The sequence below is a fragment of the Asterias amurensis genome, chromosome 2, assembly GCF_032118995.1.
Source record: "Asterias amurensis chromosome 2, ASM3211899v1".
NCBI lineage: Eukaryota > Metazoa > Echinodermata > Asteroidea > Forcipulatida > Asteriidae > Asterias > Asterias amurensis.
Window position 1 is genome coordinate 12,901,426 of NC_092649.1, and position 22,516 is coordinate 12,923,941.

Consider the following 22,516-nt stretch of genomic DNA (forward strand, 5'->3'; position numbering starts at 1 on the left):
TTTTATGCATATATTGAGATACACCAAGTTGAAAGACTGGTCTTTGACAATTACCTATAGTGTCCAGTGTCTTTAATCGGTAGGATTTACTTATAACTATTATATTTATTATATAAGTTTTAACATTCAATTTTTTAGCGCTGTTAGAAAAGACTATGAAACAATTTTTTGCCAACTTTTTAGTATTTTATTTCTAATAAATAAAAACATCTTCTGTTGTTTGTTTGTCAGAGTCAAAGCTTAGAACCATTGTTTTCAGTTGATGTTGTTTCTGTGTTCAGTTATCCGTATATTTTGTGTTTTAAAACAAAACCTGAGGATGCCAAGTCAGACTTAGCCCCAAAAGATTTGATCTGGAATCTTAAAAAAAAAATGTTTTGAAAGCAAAGGGGAATTCAATTTACCTAGCGGGAAATCTGAATTTGGTATTATGCCACTATTAAATAAAAATACACTGTCATTTTGGCTTTCACATTTTATTTCTCAGGAAGAATTTGTTTGTGAAGTGGAATCGACTGTTTTTAATAACTGGGGGGTAGGGCTTTTTGCAGGTAGCCTATGATAACTCTTCAAATTGATAGTTTACATTGGCGTCAATCTGTCTAGCTTGAAAAATTGGGCAAACTTAGATTTGGTTCCAATGTTGATCGTGGCGTTTTGTAGTTCGTTTGATGGCTGGCCGCAGCCACAGCGCCCTCTAAATAAACTTCTGTCATTTAGCCTACGATCATAGGACGCGTGGGGGCGTTTTTCGTGGCAGATGCAAAAGAATAACAACCTCGAGCTTAGACTTGAACCATTGATTGTGTAAAAACTGTAAGGCAATCTTGGAATTTCCCTCTCCGCCAATTTTACCACTCTGTCGCAACAGTTTTATGACAGCATCAGCAGAATATAGATTGGTGAAGGAAATGGGTTTCTAGTATAGTACTTATTAATGGTTGATAGGTTCGTTGATCAGATTCTGATTCAGAAGAGGGGTAGGGGCCTACGGATACGGTGGGTTGGTTGACATGCACTGTGTAAAACTGAAACCCCTGTTGCTTCCACTTCGATCCAGTCAACTCCATGCAGTCCGCCTGACAGTAGTCACAGCTTGACAGTGGCATTACACACAACACAGAGCCAGAGAAAAGACATCGGAAGGTAATAATCATAGAGCAAGGCCTACCTACCTAGGTTGCCTTTTCCTTGAGTGAGTAAACTGCCAGTATACTATAGGTCTACTTCTATTTTAAATTCATAGAAAAAAACAACCAAGTCCAAGAACAGTTGTATTTTCTCTTTTCAAAATCAAACTCGGTTTACAACTTGTCAAGTGGTAACTGGTGATAGCCTTCCTCCATGTGATAGTTTCAACATTTTTAATGGCAAACTAAAAATTGCGGTACATTCCCACTGCAAGATCCTTTTCTTTCTGTCAGTTTTGTAAAAAACAGTGTTTTTCTTTCTTGTTGTAGTTTTGTTTTTGTGTAGTTCCTAATGTTTGGGTCTTGTCTAGTTTGCATGTTTGTTTGTTTGTTTGTTTCTAATAAATTAGTGTGTTGGGGTGTTTGATTGCTTGCTTGTTTTGTTCGCTCTTTCAAGTTGGACTTTTTGATGACTGTAGAGGCACTTTTGTCAGTCCTGACTCCTGGCAAACCTGGATTGTTGGTGGCTTTATGTTGTCATCAGTCGTGTTGTAGTACTTTGTTTTCTCTTTTATTGCCCCCCCCCTTTTTTATTTAGATGTAACCCCCCCCCCCCATTTTGTCTGAGTAATTGTTGCGTTCAGGACTAAAATAACTGTATGTCTTAATCACACTTTATTGCACAGGCATGCCTTAAGTGAAACAAAAACAAGGAACTACAACAACATCAAAACTGAGAGCAATGAGTAATCACAGTAGGGAGGAAGGGTGGACAACAGTTCGAAGAAGTCAAAAACCTCCACATAAAGGTAACAAATAAAAGATGTTCATGTATTATTTGTTTGTTTTATAAACTCTGGTGGTGAAGCAAAATATTCTCTGAAAATAAAGAACAACTTTTAAAGGTTTGGGTACTTTTTTGTAGGACACAAAGCAGGATATCCATAGATTACATTCTTACATAGTTTGAAGATATCACTTGTTGAGGTGCTGTAGTTTTTGAGAAATTAGTAAAACAAGTCACAAAAATGTTGTTTGTCTGAGTGAGACGAAAAGTATTTTAGTAAGAAAGTGTCTTTACTCGTTATTATTGTGACATGGTTTTACTCATATCTCAAAAACTACAGCACCCCAGCAAGTAATATTTTAAGGGAAGCCTTCTACCATCATTGTCTTCAAACTGTGTAAGTTTAATGTAAATCTGTGTTTTGTGTTACAAAAAGTACCCAAATCCTCTAAGTTGTATACTGTTTACAAACACTATACAATGTACGAGCCAAGAAACCAGTATGATAGAAAACAAAAGGAAGAATGATTTAGTTTTTAGATGTGGGGGGAAAAACCACTTGTAAAGAATTTTTTTCCAGGGAAAACCCATGAAATCAGATGTGGACCGAAAACCCATCCACATACTGCCCTGTTGGAAGTCAAACTGGGGTTAAAGAGGTGGAAGGTGAGAAAAGACACCACTACACCAACTTGACCTTTGGGTTACTCAAGGTAGCCGACAAACTGGGCCTTATTAATTTTGGTGTTTAACACCGATGTGTGTTAGCACTGTATATCCTCGGTACTTTCCAGAGTCCCGAGAAAAAATATCACAGGCATATTACTCGGGTGGGATTTGAACCCATGACCCTTGCATTTCTAGAGCAGTGTCTCACCAAAATTTGGCCTTGTGTGATCGGACCAAAGAGGTGCCATGTTTGAGGATTTAATGGGAAACTCAATATTTTTCACAGGTGCACCTTTACTGTCACCAGAAAGCAGTGCAAGTTCGGATGATGGATCCACCATTGGAGGAAGATCTAGTAGTGATGTTTACCAATCAGGTACTTAAAATATGATAAGACTTGAGGTTTAAGATTAATTGTTTGCTCAATTTCATGGTTTCAGTGTGGACAGTTGATGTTGGCAAGGGGAAATTATATCAACTGTCCACACTAAAACCTTGATATTTGCCCTTTGCACAGACAGCTGTTTGCCTCGAATTGGGGACAGTAGTAAAAAGAAACATTTGAGAACTCTGCATTGTTCAAGACACTTTCATCTAAACACATACACACACAAATTTGTATTGTATAGCATCTGTCAAGGCTCTTTACGATTATGGCAAATCTGTGCAAAGAGTGAATATTTTGTAGATATTGACCTCTATAAGGGGCCGTTCACAATTATCAACATTTTCACGAGCGTACAAACCGTACGCTGGGGGGGGAGGGGGTTTATGCCTGCCGTACGCTTTATAAAATATTTTTAATGTCGATCGTTTTTTTTTGGCCAGGGCGCTGCGCCCGGACAAAAATATCAAATGCGCCCGGACAAAAATGCTGCGCCTGGACAAACTCGTCGTCCGCCCGGACAAAAAATATCGCGCCCGGGCAAAACATTTCGAAAAACACTAGAGACGAACACAAACCACTGTTCAGTACACTGCATCACCTACCTTTGTGTACCATAATAGTGTGCAGCGACTGGTACCCAGAAGTCGGCTATTTCGTAACGGCATTCCGCGTGCATTTTTCTCTGTGTCGCAGGGCATCCTGACTACATTTTGACAACAGCGTGGTATTTAGACTTGGTTCCAAGTCTGTGATCGTGCGGTAATAGTTGTCCTGACATATTTTTGGATAAAACAGCGCCCTCTCGTGGCCAAACATCCGTCATTAGAGCGAGTTAGAGCATGGTAGCAAACCTAATGGGGAATTATGCGTGGCTGAGATGCAGAGAAATGACCGCACTCTCAGACTTGAAATCAAGTTTACGTGGTATAAGGAGACCGATCAGAGATCGAAAAACACCCGGACGCAAATCTGAAATTTGTTCGGGCGGCGATCGTGCACTAAAGTGGTTTTGTTCGTGTTGAATTGATTTGCGCAAAATTGTTTGCACAATCAGTCCATCTTGCAAGAATAGTTTGTGTAACTGCCGATCGTGCAGGAATGGTTTGTGGTTTATGCAATTGGCATATCTATTTGAGCATGAATATTTTGCGCAATTTGACAATAGTACAGGAGTAGTGTGCGCTATATGCCGATAGATTGGGAGATCGTGCATGAATTATCTGCGCAATTTAAAAACAGTGCAGGAATGGTTTGCGCAATTAGACGATACTAGCGCAAGATTGGTACAGCATAATAATAGACGGTGCGCGGCATCGTAGTCTGCAACGTACATGAAAATTTACTATGTACAGTGTACATAGCAAGGAAATGTATCTATATGTAGACTTGTGTGAAAAAAAATCAACATTTTATTCGTACACTTTTAGGGGGGAGGGGGGGGGGTCTTGAAAAAGTGTACTCTTTGTACACTTGTGAAAATGTTGATAATTGTGAACGGCCCCTAAGGCCTATGGGGTTTTAAATATACTTTTTTTTTTATTTTACATTTAGGGGGGCCGCAGACACAAATATTGAGCACACAGTTTCTTCAGAAATTAGCAGGATGTATTCATGTCAAGGATTGGAAACCGATCTTCCGGGATCTTGTCAGCCCCTTTATTAAGAACGTAGATGTTCTCATCGGTGAGATTGAGAAGGATAATCAGAATGACAGCAGAGAGCAGAAGTATCAGGCACTGGTGAAGTGGAAGGGCATCAGGCCTGGAGATGATGAGGCTAAATACGAAGCTCTGAAGGCAACCCTTAAGAAACATCACTGCTGGGAGGACAGTGGTCAAGAGCTGGAGAGTGTGAATACTGGTGGAGCTACAAAGAAGAAACCAAAACAGAAAGACAGTAAGTACCGAATTTTCCTGTGGATAAGATGCGTCTTATCTGACTTTTTTTACCCCAAAAACGTTGGTGCGTCTTATCTTGCGGTGCGCCTTGTCTGCTGACAATTGAATTTTTGGATAATAAATGTTGGTGCTGTCCCATCCAGTTACGTTGTATCTGTTGACTTGTTGTAAATTGAAAGGTGTATTGTGTTAATACGATTCCAATTAAAGTAACTGTGCTGTACTATTTCCACTGTTGTTATTATAAACATAGTGGTGATGGGAAATAGTTTAACCCGGAAATATGACCCTTTAAGACCAAGTTGGCCTGTAGTGAACGTAATATTTGCGAGACTAAGAATATTGTTGCAGATCCTTGGGTAGCCGAGCGTCTACTACTATCCGCAGGAATATACATTACAGACAAATAAAAGCAGGTTTATTGTTTTGTTCATAGTACACTGTGAAAAGGAAAAGAAAAAAAATGCCAATATTATCTGGTGCAGTGTCGCAGTATCGCAGTGTAGGGCACAATAATAAGTTATGGGTGTGTTTTGGCGAAGATGGCTGGAACAAGTTCACTGACTGAAACAATTTCTGAGAGTAAAATGGGTCGGTAAACAGAAACAGTTCATGCCGATTCTTTTGAAAATTTATGTTCTTAAGATGTGCAGCCCTCATTTTATCAGTTTGTAAATGGTGTTTGAAGCTTTGCATGGTGTGGAGAATAAGAGCAACTATATATAAATATTAATAGTAAACTTGCGGGTACAACCATATGGGTAAAATCTCTTTTGAAGGAGTGGTGGCTCTGAAAAGAGCCGGTTTGGTCTTGACGTTTCGAACAGTATTTATATTTATTTCGTACTGACGTACATACAGCTGAGACCAAACACACATAACCGATTAAAAAGAACAACATTGCTTTAGGTTTATGAGTAGACTATTCCAATATTCTGTTCCTCGTTGCACAATCACAGTTTTTATGAATGGAAGTTCTATTCTAGTAGTTGACATACATGTACAAATCCCCCTACAATGCTTACGATTGCCATAAGAATGTATCGATGAAGCTAAATTAAACATTTCATTAAAGAGCGGCTGATGGGTAAAAGGCTGTATATTATTGTTCTTGAACATGAATTTACCCAAGTTCAGACGTTACAGGTCATTAAATTCGAGCACCTTAAGTTTGCCAAATATGAGAAAGATAGTTGGCTTTTGTGATAATTCAAATGCTTTCTTTTGCAATAGTAAAGGTTTGTACATAGCGCCTTATTGTGACCCCAGGATAGTTTTGTATAATTTAAATTATATGAAAGAATGAATGCATTGTATAATCTTAACAAAAGAAATTGTGGTAGAAAATATTTCAATCTGTTAATAATACCAACATTTTTTGAGATTTTGGTGCTTAATACATCTATCTATTGACCCAATTCACCTGACGTCATCATCGGAATAATCTTGGAACCGCCATACTGGTGGGCAATGTAACTGTGCGTTATTCAGTGAAGTAAGCATTCTAGGCGATGCAGCGTTAAACCTATTGACCACCAAAATGGTGAGTGTGGCACAGTCACCGCCTGTGACAGGCGTGCAAGGGGTCAATAGATGTGTTTTTCCAAGACAAGTTCTCATCAATATTTATCTTTAACTCTTTGTTGGTTGAGAGCAATGTGATTTAAACAGAGGGGTACGTGGCGCACATATTTCCTTTGCCTGGCACAATAAATTATACAGTTTGTTTAAGGAAAATTGATTGACAGTTATATTTGCTAGAAGCCAGTTACGTATTTTAACAAGCTCTACGTTAAGGTTTTGTTTAGCTATGTCAACATTGTTCAACTCGATTCAATTCAATTCAATTTAAAAAACTTTAATCATCCTCAATAGGCAATTATATCAGTTGGCCAGCTCCATATAAAAACGTTAACAGTTGGCTAGAAATAGACAATTTTTTATACAATTATTTAAAAATATAAAGATTATTTGAAAAAATGGAAATAAGCAGATATGTAAAAGTGGTTGAAACCACGTCAATTATACAAGTGAATACATGTTTGTTCTGAGAGATTATTTCACTAAATCCATCACGATATGTTCATTGTTCTCATTTTCAGCTGGAGCAAAGCCTAAAGTACCTCCAAAGCTAGAGTATGAGGTTAACGATCAGGGAGTTCTCACTATTGAACTGGAAGGGAGTCCGGAACCATTGCTTCAAGTAAAACGAAAGGGTAAGATTCTCTTTGTTTCGTCATTTTAAAGTCCAAGAGAGAAAGCTGTTTTATTCAAAGTGTGGTTGGACAAGAGGGGCAACTGATATCTATTTACATAACCACATTACTTTGAAGTGAAATGTTTCTCAAAAAGCGTTTTAATTGCCATAAATGTCAAGAGTAATATCCAATTGTATACCTTCCCTTTAAACAGAGATGCGAACATACATGATTTGGTAACATTTTTTATTTGGTACAAATTTGAGCCATGGAAATACGACGGTTTGCAAATGCTTTATTGAAATTTTCAAAACAAGCTATCCCAATGAAATGGTATTCGGCAAACAATGTATGCACTATGAAATGCAAATAACAAAGATAACAAATAAAAACTAGAAATTGAGAGTTTGTGTACAAACTCAGGGTGTTCGGGTGAATGGTCAAATGAGGTCACGTTGTGTACAACATTTGTAGAACATTACAAGAGGTTTCATGTAGTGAAAGAATCTTGTACGTAGCGTTTGTGGTTCTCAAGATATGAATTTTTCAATTATTTACCGTTTATTTAACGTAATGACGTCATCAATGACGTCATCATTCCAAAAAAGTTGCGGGTTCATCTACTCATGAAGGTTCATGTTTATGATAAGTTTCAAGTTCATAGTAGTTTAACATTTTGTTCAAAATCGCACGAAGAAAGATGAGGCGAATCCCAGCGTAGTGGAATTTGAATTACGCGCGCCTTCAACGGAGTCTGCATGTGTATACACAACCCGTAATGCCCACAGCCACGCAGTGCTGTTTTGTCGTAGAGCATGGATACAATGTAGGCCTACATGAACTACACGCACACACACCCACACACCCACAATACAATAGTAGCATTCACATACATGAATGGCGATACTATCTGGTTTCTACGCGTAATGAATGGAGGTCAACACAAACGCGCGCTTTTACGACCAGAAGGCAAAATTCAACTGGCATTATGTTTGTGCAAAAGTTTGAGCAGGATAACTGATCTTCAAACTGATATTCAAATTTTGCGAATAAGATATATAGTTCTTGAGATATGAACTTTTGAAATTTTGAACTTCCGGTTTCAACCGGAAGTAAAAGTCACATGAGGTCACGTTGTGCACGACTTTTGTAGCTAATTACAAGACCTTTTATATGCACCAAATATCTTGTGTGTGGCATTTGTAGTTCTCAAGATATGAACTCTCCAATTTTTAGCGTTTTTTTGAACGTAATGACGTCATCAATGACGTCATCATTCCAAAAATGTTGCTGTTTCGTCTACTCATTAAGATCAATATATATGGTAAGTTTCAGGTTCATACAAGCTTTAGTTTTTGCGAAAATTGCGCGAGAACGTTCGAGGAGAAGAACACGCAGAAAAAAAACAAAAAAAAACAAAAAAAACAGAACAATAACAATAGTTGTTCGGCTGGTGGCCGAACACCTAAAAAACTAAATTGAAGGCTCACAAAATGAAGTTACAGTTAACCTTTGTCCCTTTTTGCAGGTGTCCACACGGTTGATAAAGTTAGTGTTGCAGATGCCTTGTTGGTTTCCATTATTAATCCAAGCTCTGCAAATCTCAAATTTAAGATGGAGCTGACAGAGTTGACAGACCGCTACAGAGGCAAGTATGGTAAAATGGGTTTATCATTTAAGGACATTGGTGTCGGAAGAGTCGAGTCATTTGTAAGGAATAAAAGTAGATCGTTGAAATTAATAGAAGACCCAAGTCTCAAGAAATGCGTTCAAGAGGTGGAAGCTGACACGTGTGAAGGAGGTGAAGATGTGCAAGCAGTACATCCAGCGCGGAATCCACAGTTTTCTGAGAGTGAATCCGAGTTGGAGAATTGGGACAGGTATGAGACTGCATCTGAGCGGTCAATGTACACACCTACAAGCCAATGGGTTCTAGCCCAGAGCCCGAGAGCGAAAAAACACGGAGAACATCCCAGGTCGAGTGACGGTGAACTTCCAGGATTGAATGCTTTCAATCAGGAGATAGAAGAAGCTCAGTTGAAAGATCTAATCGTAAAGTGTGAGGGAAGTACGATTATATTTAGGACAGAGGTAGAGTACATGTCTTCTAAAGAAGCTGGTTCAAATTTATTTACCAAGGATGTTGTGGCCTTATGGAATACACCACGAAAGGGTCCTGCACATATTGTTGTAGGCGTAGAAGCTCAACCATCTCCCCCACATAGGTTAGTTGGTATAACACAACCCTTATTTAATGCCAATTATCAAGCTAAGTTTAAGGAATCCAGTTTCTCTGTCAAGCCATCTTTTTTCTATTTCGAGGTTGAAAGTTCAGATAAGGTGTTTGGAGTAATATATGTAGCAGATGGTGGGGGCTCTGAGAAAGTGTGCTATGCTAAAGATAGTTGTTTGACGGGGGATAAATGGTCTCAAAATGACATCCTATTCAGAAAGGGGAATACAACACATTGTGCCACTCGATATGATCAATCCTCTATCTATAGATGGTTCTTGAGCTCACCTGTTAATACTGCTGGTGCACCTTATTGTAGCATGAGTGAAAGAAGTGAAGACTTTGAAGATTTTATGAAGCTGTTGGATGTGGAGAACTATGAAAGACGCAGCTACTTATTAATAGTAAGCCGTTGCTCAGATGAAACACCTCATTTGGCAGATTTAGCCGATTTCCCGTGGGACCAAGTCTGGGATTTTGATCCTGACAGCCGAGAAAGTGGCTTGCTCGCCGTCTGTGAGTCTGAGGACCAAGTAAGGTTATCTCTTAAGACCTGGAGTGATCCTCCACCACATGCTATGTCTGAAGCCTGTTCTTTGTGGCTATTTGTCAGAGGCCTGAGAAAGAGAGAGGACAGTCTTGTTGAAGGAAATGCTCGAACATGGAATACACGGGTGAAAAAAGGGCTGGATGGTTATTTTCAGCTTCTTAACAAGGGATGTGAGAAGAAACCACTGACGGTGGTTGTCCTTTGGTACGGAAACAAGGAGTGCATAAAGCATCTACAACGCACTTTACTCAACATTGACAACGATGGTATCCAATACCTGATATGTATGCCACAATATCCAGAGGATAAAGAAAACCGAGGTTTGATTTGTGAGATCTGTAACCACTTGGATATTCCAAGGGTTATTGAGTTGCCCCTGGACAGATTGTGCTGTGGGCTGCATGAGGACCCTAGATATGGTAAGAAACAGCAAGTCCTCGGTCTCCAGCTCCCGGGTAGTACTCAAAATACAAGTGTTGACAAGTATAAAGCACAGTGGCTCCAGCAACACCTTGAAGTACTCTGCAAGTCTTATGACGATCTTACCATCACACAAGACGGCATCAAACATGGAGAGAGCTTTTTGAAAGGGGGAACATTAAGCTGGGAAGATAAATATCTTGGTACTTCTGATGCAAAGCGAACACTGTCCACCAAGCTCACAGACTACCTAACGAAACAACTCACAAAAGGTGTTTCAGCTTGTGTAAAAGTTTACCATGAACCTGGAGCAGGAGGGACAACGCTCAGCCGACAGATGCTGTGGGAATTCCGTACACGGTATCCTTGTGCATATGCCTTTGCAGATGCCATTGACCCATCTGAACTTTGTCCTCGACTAGAGTTCTTGTATGAAAGTACTAATCTACCAGTTATTCTCCTCGTTGATGGCCAAGAGTCTAGACTCGTCAAAGAGTTGTTTCAGAGAAGCAGCAAGAAAATCCATATTATCATTCTGAGTGTCCATCGATACACAATGGAGATAGGGAACAAAACACAGCAAGGCGAAAGGTTTTGGCTCAAAGGTGAGGTTGACAGTGTAGAGGCAGAACGCTTCCGGGCTGTTTTCTCTCATTTATGCTCTGTGGGAACACAGTCAAAATTGAGAAGAATGGCCCAGGATGTCAAAGATGGAAAGAGACACTTTGTATATGAATTTGGTCTCACTGTCTATCATGAAGGGTACACTGGACTCCGATCATATGTTGCCGGATTCCTAGAGTTGCCAAGAGATGGCCATCTAAGCAATTGGCAGAAAGCGGTTGGCTACTTGGCTTTAGCATACTTTTATGGGCATCAGAAAGTCCCATGCCAGTTCTTTTCAGACCTGTTTGGCAAAAACAGAACTGAAATAGTCAAAGCCGATGAAGACTTGACACACAGTGGAAAGCAGTTTGTCATTGAGGACAAACAAAGCTGCACATGGAGAATTACCCATTATGCTGTAGCCCAGGAAATTCTTGAGCAGATTCTGACCCCTGATTCTACCCCTGCTTATGACAAAGATGATACACGTAGGCTAAGCAGTCGTGCCCTAAGGAACCTAAAGGACTTTGCAATGAAATTTTTGACATATGCCAGCACGACTCGTCTACACTTGTCCATAATGGGCATCTTGCAGGTTATGTTCATCCATCGTGATTACAAAGAAGTTGGACAGGCTGCCCATAAACGAGAAAGTCTCTCCAGACTACTTTTTGATCTCCCCTCCTCTGACCAACTGGACATAATGAAGCACCTTGTGAAGTGTTTCCCTGCAAATCCCACTTTCTTGTCTCACTTGGGAAGATTACATATCTGGAAACAAAACTTTCTTCACGCAGAACAGCATCTGACTAAAGCAAAAGATCTCAGGCTCAGCGAAATCAAGGCCAAAGAGGAAAAGTACTCTCAGAATAGAGGTGACCAAAAAAATGAAAGTGAATCTTCCCAAGACGCCAACCTTTGCACAATATATCACAACTTTGGCATTCTCTACCATGAAGAAATAAAACAACTCATTGGTGGTGGAAAACATGGCAGTGGCAAACAGTACAAGTGCAGTCCTGACAAAGAAGGCCTCATTCAGGAATTGTGTAATAAAGCATGTTCCGCAATTAACAATTTCACCAACTGTAGACAGTACCGGAAAAAAGGCATGGATGTAAGTTATGGCTTTTTGGGAGAAATCAAGGTGTACCTGCATGTTGCCGACTTCATACAGACACGCTTCAAACCAAATGGGTACTATGGATTTCTTGAATCACAAGGAAAACAGGAAAACATGATCAACCTTTTGGAGAAGTGCTTTAACAAAGCACATAGTCTTCTAGGAGAGTACCAGGATCTGATAACATCAGACCCAGATGACAAGCCAGTCACTGATGATTTTAACTGTTGTAGGAACTGGTTTCATGCAATATTTGACGATGCAGAGACAGCTTTGACTTACTGGCAGGGAACTGACAGTGTAGACGGCATCAGAAGTAAAATAGCCGTTTATAAACTGAAACACCAAAAAGGTAAGCCACTGGCTCGTGGGTCAGCCGAGGCTATTAATAACATTACTTCAAAAGAAGATGTGGATAGCATAACTGAGCTGTATGAACGAATGTTCGGGGATGCATACAAGAAAAACATCCGTCTCGATATAAGTGCTGACCTGCGTGACTGGATGCTTGTGATACGTAACATCAAACGGTCTACAGTATACTCACTTGCAGAAAAGGTTCTTCATCACGTAACAAAATGCTGCAGTTTATCTATCCGCTCATCCCCCACAGTATTATACTATAGCTTTATTGTCAACGTTACGCTTGCCCTTTTCACACACGATAAGAAGTACTTCACCGAGGCAAACAGCATCCTTAACAAACTGAGGAAAGTGAGGTCAAAAATGAATGAATCTTACAGAACCTTTACTTGGGAGTGGCTTGGGTTGAAGGTAGATGGATGTAGTATTGATTGTTTAGTCCACAGAAGTTCTCTGGGTGTGTGGAATTCAGAGAAACGCTTTTGGCAAGATGAGAGAGCTCATGCCAAGCTACAAGTATTCACAGGGGTTATCACAGAAAGTAAGATGCCCCTCTTGGGCAGGATCTGCATTACAACAGATAGCACTGAAGTCAGGCACTCTGCGAGTCCATGTGAAGGCAGGCACTCTGAGAGTTCGCTCAGTGCAGTGTTTGTGCCAAAAGAGTGTGGACTGTTTGGGAAGCACTACCTGAACACAGAGGTGGAGTTCTACATCGGATTCAATATTGAGCATGGTGTTCAAGCTTACAATGTTTGTGAACTCAAGAAGTATCCATGTCACAACTGTAACGCAAAGGGGCCGGTTTCAAAGCTTAATCCAATAAAGAAAGGCTGCGTGAAGTGTAACCATCCTGTACACGTCCATAAAGATTCTGAATAAGAGCAAGCTGTTTAAAGGAAACAGTCAGCAAGCAAACCAGGACATGTAAGTGTTTGTCTCTTCCAACTACTTTTGATCTCTTTCCACGCTTTTGTCTTGGCCAAAAGGCTCTACTTGGACAGTGCTTTAAATCTTCCTTTGCTTCGCTCATCCCTACTTTAAATCAGACAGGGACTGTAAAATGAGCACAATTAACTGCCTCTGCATGATCTGCAAATAGTTCACTATACAGTGCTATTTTGAGGCAAATGCATTTATAACCACGTCAGTTTAGTACAACCATATCTTCACTGTGCCACACTTTAGAGCACTACTAGTAAAGTTAAGCTTGCATAAAGCATGCTTAAGCACAAATAGTAGCTAAGCACAACACAATATGCTTACCAGAATTTATAACCACTTCAATCCGTTTAGTACAAACAAATCTTCACTGTGCCACACTATTGAGCACTACTAGTATACAAATATTTGTTTTATAACACCCCAAACATTTCTAAATACTGTACTGTTGTTATTAAGTTACAGACCTGAATGCTACAATCCACGGACGACGCGAATACAGATTGCAAACACTTTTACTTACTGTGTTGCATGTAGTGTCGTGCAATCCGAAGTGGTTACAGACTTAATTTATCATCCCAGTATACGCAACGGACGTCTGGGTACTGCACGCCATGTGCTAGTCTGTTGGACTAGCGCATGGCAAACCGACGCTCTATCACACGGCCGTCGTCTGGCAAAACTAAGCAAGTCATGTGACGCGCTCTAAACCAATGAGCAGGCAGAATACTTGCAAGGGGTGTTATAATAAAGTTAAGCTTGCATAAAGCATGCTTAAGCACAAATAGTAGCTAAACACAACACAATATGCTTACCAGAATAAGGTTACCAACCATGTAATATGTATCATTTGTGGCAGGTAAATGTCAAGTAATATTTCCTGGTAAGCAGCTCTATGAAAATGGCCCCATGTAAGTCTACTGCCACCTTTTGTTCCAAACTCTCACATTGGGCTTTCTCATGTATATCCACAATGGCAACAAAAATCATCCTTAATGTACTTAACAAACTATGCCAATCGGAGCACTTTGACTACACCACAGAGCTTTGTGTTGCATACACTATGTGGACATTCCTTCGTTATGTGATTAACACTGTGAGGACACGTGTAAGTCCACACAGTGTTTGTTTTATAATGTGGACCATATTTTGCTCTCAGATTTAAACTTTGAAAGCAATGCTTAAAAACAGATTCTACTGCCCAGATTATCTTCATACTATGTACATGTACTCTTCCTTTGTAATAATGCACATATGATTTTATATGCAACTTAAAGTGCAGATTCCTGCATTATGACCAAAACCAATCCCTTGTAAAAATTAACATATTATGATTAGAACTAGTCTTTGAAATAGATTTGATAGATTATTGAATTGTAAAATGTTTTCCATGCTGCCAAAATAATATGTATGGCTGCATAAACTTAAAGGGAGTTCTGAGTAAGATTTCTTGCTGTACATGTATTTTGCTAAAGATTTATGTTGTATTGGACAAGAAACTCATACAAGGAAAACCTTATGCAGAACTTAAAATGCAATAGACCTCTTGCATGTGACATCACACTCTTAAAAAGAGCTCTCACTGGGGTCAAAGGAGGCAAATGATTGGACGATGGCTGTTCTCTGTGCGTAATAATAAGCGCATATGCTCATCGTCCCTGTAGCGTGTCGTGTTATGCAAGGGGTACATTCATTATATCCAGCACCTGATTACCATCAACTTAACTTTTTGTATAAAAAAATATGTGCATAAATATTTATTTTTGATTGGCAATAATATACTTAAAAGAGAGTACAATTTTAAGTGGTTTTTGTTTATTTTAAGGTTATGTGAAACACGTTGTATTTTTCCATGGTGTAAAGCACATGTATGTCATAATTTGGTTTACATCTTATATTTTTAACACATGTTGTAAAACTTTCAAAAGGTGCATTTATCTAATTATTCCATTCCAAAAATTCCTCCAGTGGCAGCTCTTGAATTTTAAAGTCAGTAAGTTTACATCTTTATGCCCCAAGTTAAGTTGAGCTGTTTGTTTACAGAAACATTTATATCAAAAAGGTTTACTTAAAAATTTGTAGCAAACAGTTAACATTCGACTTGTAGGTTTACTCTCAGATTGAGTGGACTGTCAATTTGGGAAAAAAAGTTGAACAAATCACAGCAACACGTATTTGAATATCTGTTTTGTTGTTGGTTTTTATACAAATGTTCCAATGTTGGTGAAATAATTTAAAACAAAAAATGTCAAACTTTTTGAAGACCACACAGATCTGCAGTCCTTGACATAAGAAATATCACATTCTGAAATACTGCCTGCTGTAAAATCTATATTTTTTAACAAACATATTTATGTACAGTATACAAATGAGTAATGACCAAAGAAGTTCAAAACTTCATCAATTGTAAGTTTATTACAAACAAATTAATAGTTTAACAATTTCATAAGTGGGTTTTAAAGGCACTGGACACCTTTGATTGGTAATTGTCAAAGACCAGTCTTCTCACTTGGTGTATCTCAACATATGCATAAAATAACAAACCTGTGAAAATTTGAACTCAATTGGTTGTCGAAGTTGCAAGAGAATAATGAAAGAAAAACATTGTGTCGCACAAGTTGGGTGCTCTTAGATGCATGAATTTAAAACCTCAGTTAAAATATTTTTCTCAAAAACTACGTTACTTCAGGGGGAACCGTTACTCACGATGTTTTATACTATCAACAGCTCTCTTTTGCTCTTTACCAAGTAAAGTTTTATGATAATAATTTTGAGCAATTACCAATAGTGTCCAGTGCCTTTACTATGCCTGTTGGTTTATTGTAAAGTGTCTTATTTAAATTACAGTCTCATCATCCTTGATTTCAGGTGTTCTAAGTGTTTTTTTAATACTATTTTATATTTTTATACTGCCTGTTATAAAACATACAGCGGCGCCACCAAGGATAGGATCAAGTGTAAGCTTTACCTATTTCCCTCACAAATCCTTCTTTATATAACACCCAAGCAGATCCTTGCCAGTTGATTGGAGGATTGTCCGCCACGTGATAGCAAATAAAAGTACCATTGCACGCTAAGTCACTCACCGTGCTTTTTCGTTCCATCCGAAAAGTACCACTGCACGCTGCCAGCGTGCAATGGTACTTTTCGGATGGAACGAAAAAGCTGAGTTAAAACATCACTGCGTGCGCGTGCCTTTGGTAACGCTGCAGCAGTGTTACTGCAAGGCATAAAAATTAGTAAAATTACTAGCATTCGGCTTCTACAATTAAAAATTGTAGGCCTACGCTTTGTTTGTTTTGAAAGTTGTATCATTCAATCAAAATGACAAAGATCTACTTGGATGTTATATAAAACAAACAAATAATGAATGTTTTTCATTCGTGCAATGGTGCGAATATGTTCATTCGTTGAAAGCTGGAATGTTCCATCTTTCAACTCATGAACATATTCGCACCATTGCACTCATAAACATTCATTATGTGTATAATATCCCCTTTGCCGAAATGAAGGATACAGAAGGACTGAGGGCTGGAGGTCTGGAAGACATTTTTTTTTTTTTTACATCGAGTGTCATGGCCAAGTGGTCTGGTGCACCGGTCACAAGTTCTGGTGGTCAAGTCATCGGGGTACTGGTTTGAATCACGGTAATGAAAAGTGTGTCCTTGAGCAAGATGTTCTTCACCAAGAGAATACATTGGGAATCTGTAAGGAAAGAGGTTGAAATTGTGTTTGAAAAAGCCTTTGCAGGGCAACTGCAGTCCATTTTCCAATGTTTCTTTACTAAAACAGTATGGAGACATAAGTGGTATCTCATAAAGCAGTCATTTTGTTCTTATCTATTGGTAACCGTGTTAAGGCATGTTGATTTTTGGTGTGTGATGTAAGACTTGACGTTGTAAAACAACAATTTTCAGTGTTGATTTTAAAATATGTTTATTTGATCTGTTCCAGAGGTTGCTGTGTTGTTATTTTATATTATATATCATTGTCAATACAGCATTATTTTTGTTCAAAAGACATCAAGTTAAATGTAAAATCAAAGCAGTAAATTTTATGTCTTTTTAATGTGCTAGATCAGAGAAACTCATTATCAATTTGAAAACAAGAATTTGAAAAGAGTACAATCTGAAAAAAGTCGCTAGCTGTGAAAGCCACTGACATCACGGTCAAGGTGAAACACCATGGACTGTTATGACTACGTGAATATTTACCTCCTTTGTGTATGAGAGAGTATTTTTTGGCACTCAACATACTAGACTCGAGCTCAACTTTTGATCAAAACAAATAATGCTGAATTGAAAAACACAAGACCGCAGAACTTGTCCTGTTGTGAGTTAATTGGCATGACACTAAAATCATTGGCCTCGGGGGGGTCGGTGGTCCAGTTAAATTTTGAGTCTTGTAAAATAATAAATGACGTACTCATCAATAACATGATGTAGGGTGTAATGGCCGAGTGGTTTAGAGCATCGAATTCAAGTTCTGGTGGTTAAGTCATCGGAGTGTGGGTTCGAATCCCGGTCATGGCACTTGTGTCCTTGAGCAAGATGCTTTACTAGTATTGCTTCTCTTCACCCCTGGGTATAAATGTGTACCTTCGAGGGTAGTGGTTGGTATTGTGTTTGCCAAAGCCTTTGGAGCGCTATGGTTGCCCAGGCCTGTTTACTCCCCAGGGAGCTGAGAAAGCTGAGGAATTTTATTGGTCTAATGACCAGGGCACTAATGTAAAGCGCATTGATACCTTTAATGTGAAATGCACCATATAAGAACTAGTTATTTATTGTTATTATACGATGGGTTTACGCATTTTACCTGTTCAGGGTATCAGCTTGGTAGATTCTGATAAAACTGTCTGCTATTCACAGCTAATGACATCAGATGTGGTGATACCTGTGAATGTCAATCATGTTTGTTTCATACAATAATTAAATGTACTTGTGGAACTACCTCACACATCTTGTTCTCTGTCATTTTATATGCAACTTAAAAGGTGAACATTTTTAAAGGGATTGTATACGTTTGGTAATTGAAACCCATACTGTTTGTTTCAATCTAAATTCGTTTGTAGTTCATTTCAAAATGCAGTAGACTTTTTTGAGATATTTTTTTTTTGACTTTTTTTGAGAGTCTGGAGCGGTTATGTCCATGAAGGAAGAATCATCTGCAATTTGATGACCCAATTTCAGAAAGTTACTGTCATTGACGGATCTCGGATTCAAATTGGGGGGATAAAAAGTGATGTAAATTTTTTCATAATCACAGTACTTCAAAGTGAACAGTCTCTCAAAATGCTATCCAAAGCCGTTGTACTTCATTAAGTTGTTATTGCCATTAACGTTCAGAGTCATAACCAAATGTATACAGACTCTTTTTGAAGGAACACGTTGCCTTGGATCGGACGAGTTGGTCTATAAAAAGCTTTTGTAACCGTTTTAAAAGTAGAGTACAATGATCCACACGAATTTACCTTGAAATTGCGTGGTTTTCCTTTTACTTTGCGAACTAACCCGGTCCGCCATTTATTGGAGTCAAAAGTTTGACTCCCATAAATGGCCGACCGTGTTAGTCGACGAGGTTAGGAGGAAAACCGTCCAATTTCGAGGCCTGTGTGTGTGGATCATGGTATTTTACTTTTACAACATCTTTCTACCCATATGCATTTTATAACAAACGGTTACACACACTTTTCAAAGACCAACTCGACAGATCCAAGGCAACGTGTTCCTTTAAAACATACGTGTTTCATAATTACTGAACTTCAGTGAAAATGTGAAACAACTCAATTTTTATAACATTACATGTCAGCTTTTGTTAACCAAGATTGTTGAAAACTTTCTCTTGGATTTTATGATTCTTGTACTTTATTTTTTATAAATAAATAAACTGATGAGGTTTACTAATGAAGCAATTAGCTTTGAGATCTAATGAGACCTTATTTAAGTTGTCAATGTTTCCCCAGCGGTTCGACATCTGATACCTCCTGTTCAAACCATTGTTACCAAACTTTCTCCAAACCTCAGCTTGGGCTCTGGCTCCGTCATCGAATCTGGAGCAGTGTCTACTTTGCAAAGTGGTTTTTCAACATCAAACATAGCCTTTAATTAAGGCGGAAGCTGCGGCGTCACCCTCAGATGTCACGCACGAAAAAAGACCAGCGCGAGCGGCTAAGCCTCGAAGCGCCTTTAGCAACAAGGTTATCTAATCAGTTATTCATATATGCACCGTCTGTGTGCTGCCCTCAGCACGTGACTTTTTACGTGACGATTATGTGTGTGTGTAATGGGGCTTGCATGCAGCTTGTGATTTATGGCAATTGTGTCTTCTTATTGGCCAACAACTCATAACGCTCATGCGTTATGCATTACATTTCTCCCACCGAAATCTGTGGCAAAAACAAAAGGCACCAAAACGAGTTGCTAAAGGCGCTCGTGCTGCATGATCTTTTTTCGTGCGTAATATCTGGGGGGCGGGCTTGACATCTGGGGGTGCCGCGTGCGCCTTGACTTAAGGCTACATCAAACAGAGCCCAAAAACTTAACTGAATTTGATGTTTAGAAAAAGCCCTAAGATTGGGAGGGCTAGTCTAGTCTGGCTTCTTTTGGGTTAAAATTAGATTAATTTTTCATTTTTGCTAATCTAGAGTTTGCACTCTAGTTAGCTTTCCTTTGTTCCACACAAAATTATTTTAAAATTTACCCAGTCAGTTTTTCTTGTCGATTATTACTAGAAATTTTAAAGTGGTAATAACTTTGGACAACCTCAAAAAGAAACCTGACCAAATTGATATGTGGTTCTGTTTTGGCTCTTCATTATTACAATACAGGCATGACATTTGGCTCTTGGAGTAAAGTAGGACAATATTGTTGATTGAGTACAAACTCTGACCTACAGAGGCTTTGACAGACTTCTCAGGCTATTTCAATAACAGTGTTAATTTTGCAGACATTTCTAGGGGCCAACAAATTGGAATTTAGATTTAAGTAGGACAAATATCATGCATATTACATACCTGCTTAACTCTGATGGCACATTCCTCTCCACCACACTCACTAAGAAGAGTCAAGGCACTCCATAGTTTCACAACGGATCTACAAGAATCAAAAACAACAAAACCAAACATTGTATATGGTTGGTTGCTCTAGGGTTGCGGTAGATCATTTTAAAATGCAAAAGAGTACACATGAGCCACTTATAGGCAAGTTCATACTTTGTTTATGACCCACACAAATATTTGAATTTGAATTCAAGACCTCAGAAATAGATTTGAGGTCCTAAAATCAAGCATCTGAAGTGCACAAATTCGTGTGACAAGGGTGTTCTTTCTTTCATTATTATTCTCGCAACTTTGATGACCAATCCAGTTTTAATTTTCATAGGATTGTTATTTTGTGCATATATGTTGAGATACATCAAGTGAGAAGACTGGTTTTTGACAATTACCATCCAGAGTCTTTAATTGTTTTTCTTAATAATTTTGCCTTTCAATCCGCATAATTTTGCAAAGTTCCACTTTTATATGAAACATGGACGAGTGAAAAAGTTTACAGACTACTTTTACAAACAAGAAGATCACTGGTCCCGCTGACTAATCTTTTAAGAAAGTTAAGGGAACACCCTGTTTACCTTCCTGGTACCCGTAATATGGCCTCCATTGTCTGGTCCAAGAAACCAAGAATATCCACAGGAATGGCAGCACCAGCATCACCAAATAATTCTTTCAGAGCCTTTGTCACGACTAACTTGAACGTCAAACTGTCTGTGCTGATTCCTGAGTCAACAAATTCTCTGTTATTTTTGAAAGAGAAAAAAAGTATACTTTAACAAAAAGATCTCAGCACTGAACTTGTATCTTTCTTAACTTGCTTGTCAACCGAGTTTGATAGGAAGTTCTGCGCCTTGAACACACAGCAGGGTGGATACGTGCGCATTACAAGTCTTTTTATTAATATTATTAAACTTCGCCATCAGATGTTTTATTTTTGTATCATGTATCTAGCCCACCTTGTTGAGCTGTTAATGGCTCCGCTTTTAACATCGGTATCATCACTGCCACCATTAGATAGTAATTCCACAAATGTGAGGTACGTAGTAGTATTATTTGACTTTTTTGCAATCAAACTACCACGCATTTTGCGACCTTTGAAAACTTAGCGTTTAAGACATGTATCGAAGGTGGGCTGTAATGGTGACAGTGATGAGACCGATGTTAAAAGCGGAGCCATTAACAGCTCAACAAGGTGGGCTATCATGTATCATGCATTTTGCTTGCCCTGTTCTTTCATCTTGGGCCAATAGACCAATCTGACGCACACCAGCGCAAGTGTTAGTGTTGAGCACCGTGCGCCATTTGCTGTGATGTCTTCAATGATGCCTAGATTGTGCACAAAAAAGACACCGCAGTTGGTAATTTTCAATAGAGGGCACTACCAATTTTATTTCGTCAGATTGGTCTATACTAGTTTACATTTGAACAACTAGTTGTTCCGCCCCAGTCTTAGTTAGTGGTTAGTAGCACTTTCCAGTCTCTGTGTCAGTCACAGAAACCTAACGTCTTACCACTAGGGCTACTTCTAGAAACTATATGGCTCCCCTGCTCACACTCACAGGGGAGCCTTATAGTTTCTAGAAGTAGAATGACGCTAAATAAATAAATAGTAAAACAAAGTTAAACTTCTCAAACTAAAACTGACATAAGAAAACTAACTTTTAGCTTACTAACTAAACTAACAGACTACGTAAACAAGTAAACAAAACAAAAAATTAGTTTTATTTTACTTGTTGACATGCTTGACTTTTTAAAATTTTAAACTTTTAAAATTTAATTAAGTTTAAAAATTAAAAACTTAAAAAAATTAAAGTTTCATTAAGTTACTCACATTGCCACTTTCAAGAAGAAGTATTCGGCGCTGCCTTTACTAACAGTTCTCTGAAACAGCGTCATTATGGTTAAGTGATTAGATACACTTGCTCTTACATTACAATTTAATTTTAATTACAAATCTCAGAACAAGCCCCACACCACATGTCAAAACAACATCTCATGGGCGCAGACATTTTGATTTTGATCAACTTATTGTGTTTTCAGACGTGTAGTTGAAGTTAAAGTTAATTGGGGTCAAGCTCCGGGTCAAGAACCTCTCTCGCTTAAAAAAACTTCTCTTACAATTTTATTTTAAATAAACTTTTGTTGTTACATATCATTAATT

The 22,516-nt window shown here is 38.6% G+C and overlaps 2 protein-coding genes across 2 annotated transcripts; one reads left to right on the forward strand and one right to left on the reverse strand.

The window, feature by feature from the left end:
* The first annotated feature begins 784 nt into the window (after window positions 1-784).
* On the forward strand, window positions 785-14,936 carry LOC139953785 (uncharacterized). The gene is made up of 6 exons (XM_071953354.1): window positions 785-1,146; window positions 1,817-1,939; window positions 2,873-2,962; window positions 4,526-4,870; window positions 6,975-7,088; window positions 8,599-14,936. Exons 2-6 carry the CDS (start codon window positions 1,873-1,875, stop codon window positions 13,245-13,247), a joined length of 5,265 nt encoding a protein of 1,754 aa, XP_071809455.1. The 5' UTR covers window positions 785-1,146; window positions 1,817-1,872; the 3' UTR covers window positions 13,248-14,936.
* Window positions 14,937-16,765: 1,829 nt separating this feature from the next.
* Window positions 16,766-22,360, reverse strand: LOC139953796 (ribonuclease P protein subunit p14-like). Its single transcript, XM_071953364.1, has 5 exons — window positions 22,187-22,360; window positions 20,934-21,095; window positions 20,320-20,398; window positions 18,123-18,200; window positions 16,766-17,012 (listed from the first exon to the last, which is right to left on the reverse strand). The coding sequence occupies exons 1-4, from the start codon at window positions 22,249-22,251 to the stop codon at window positions 18,135-18,137; spliced, it is 372 nt and encodes a 123-aa protein (XP_071809465.1). The 5' UTR covers window positions 22,252-22,360; the 3' UTR covers window positions 16,766-17,012; window positions 18,123-18,134.
* Window positions 22,361-22,516: the final 156 nt, after the last annotated feature.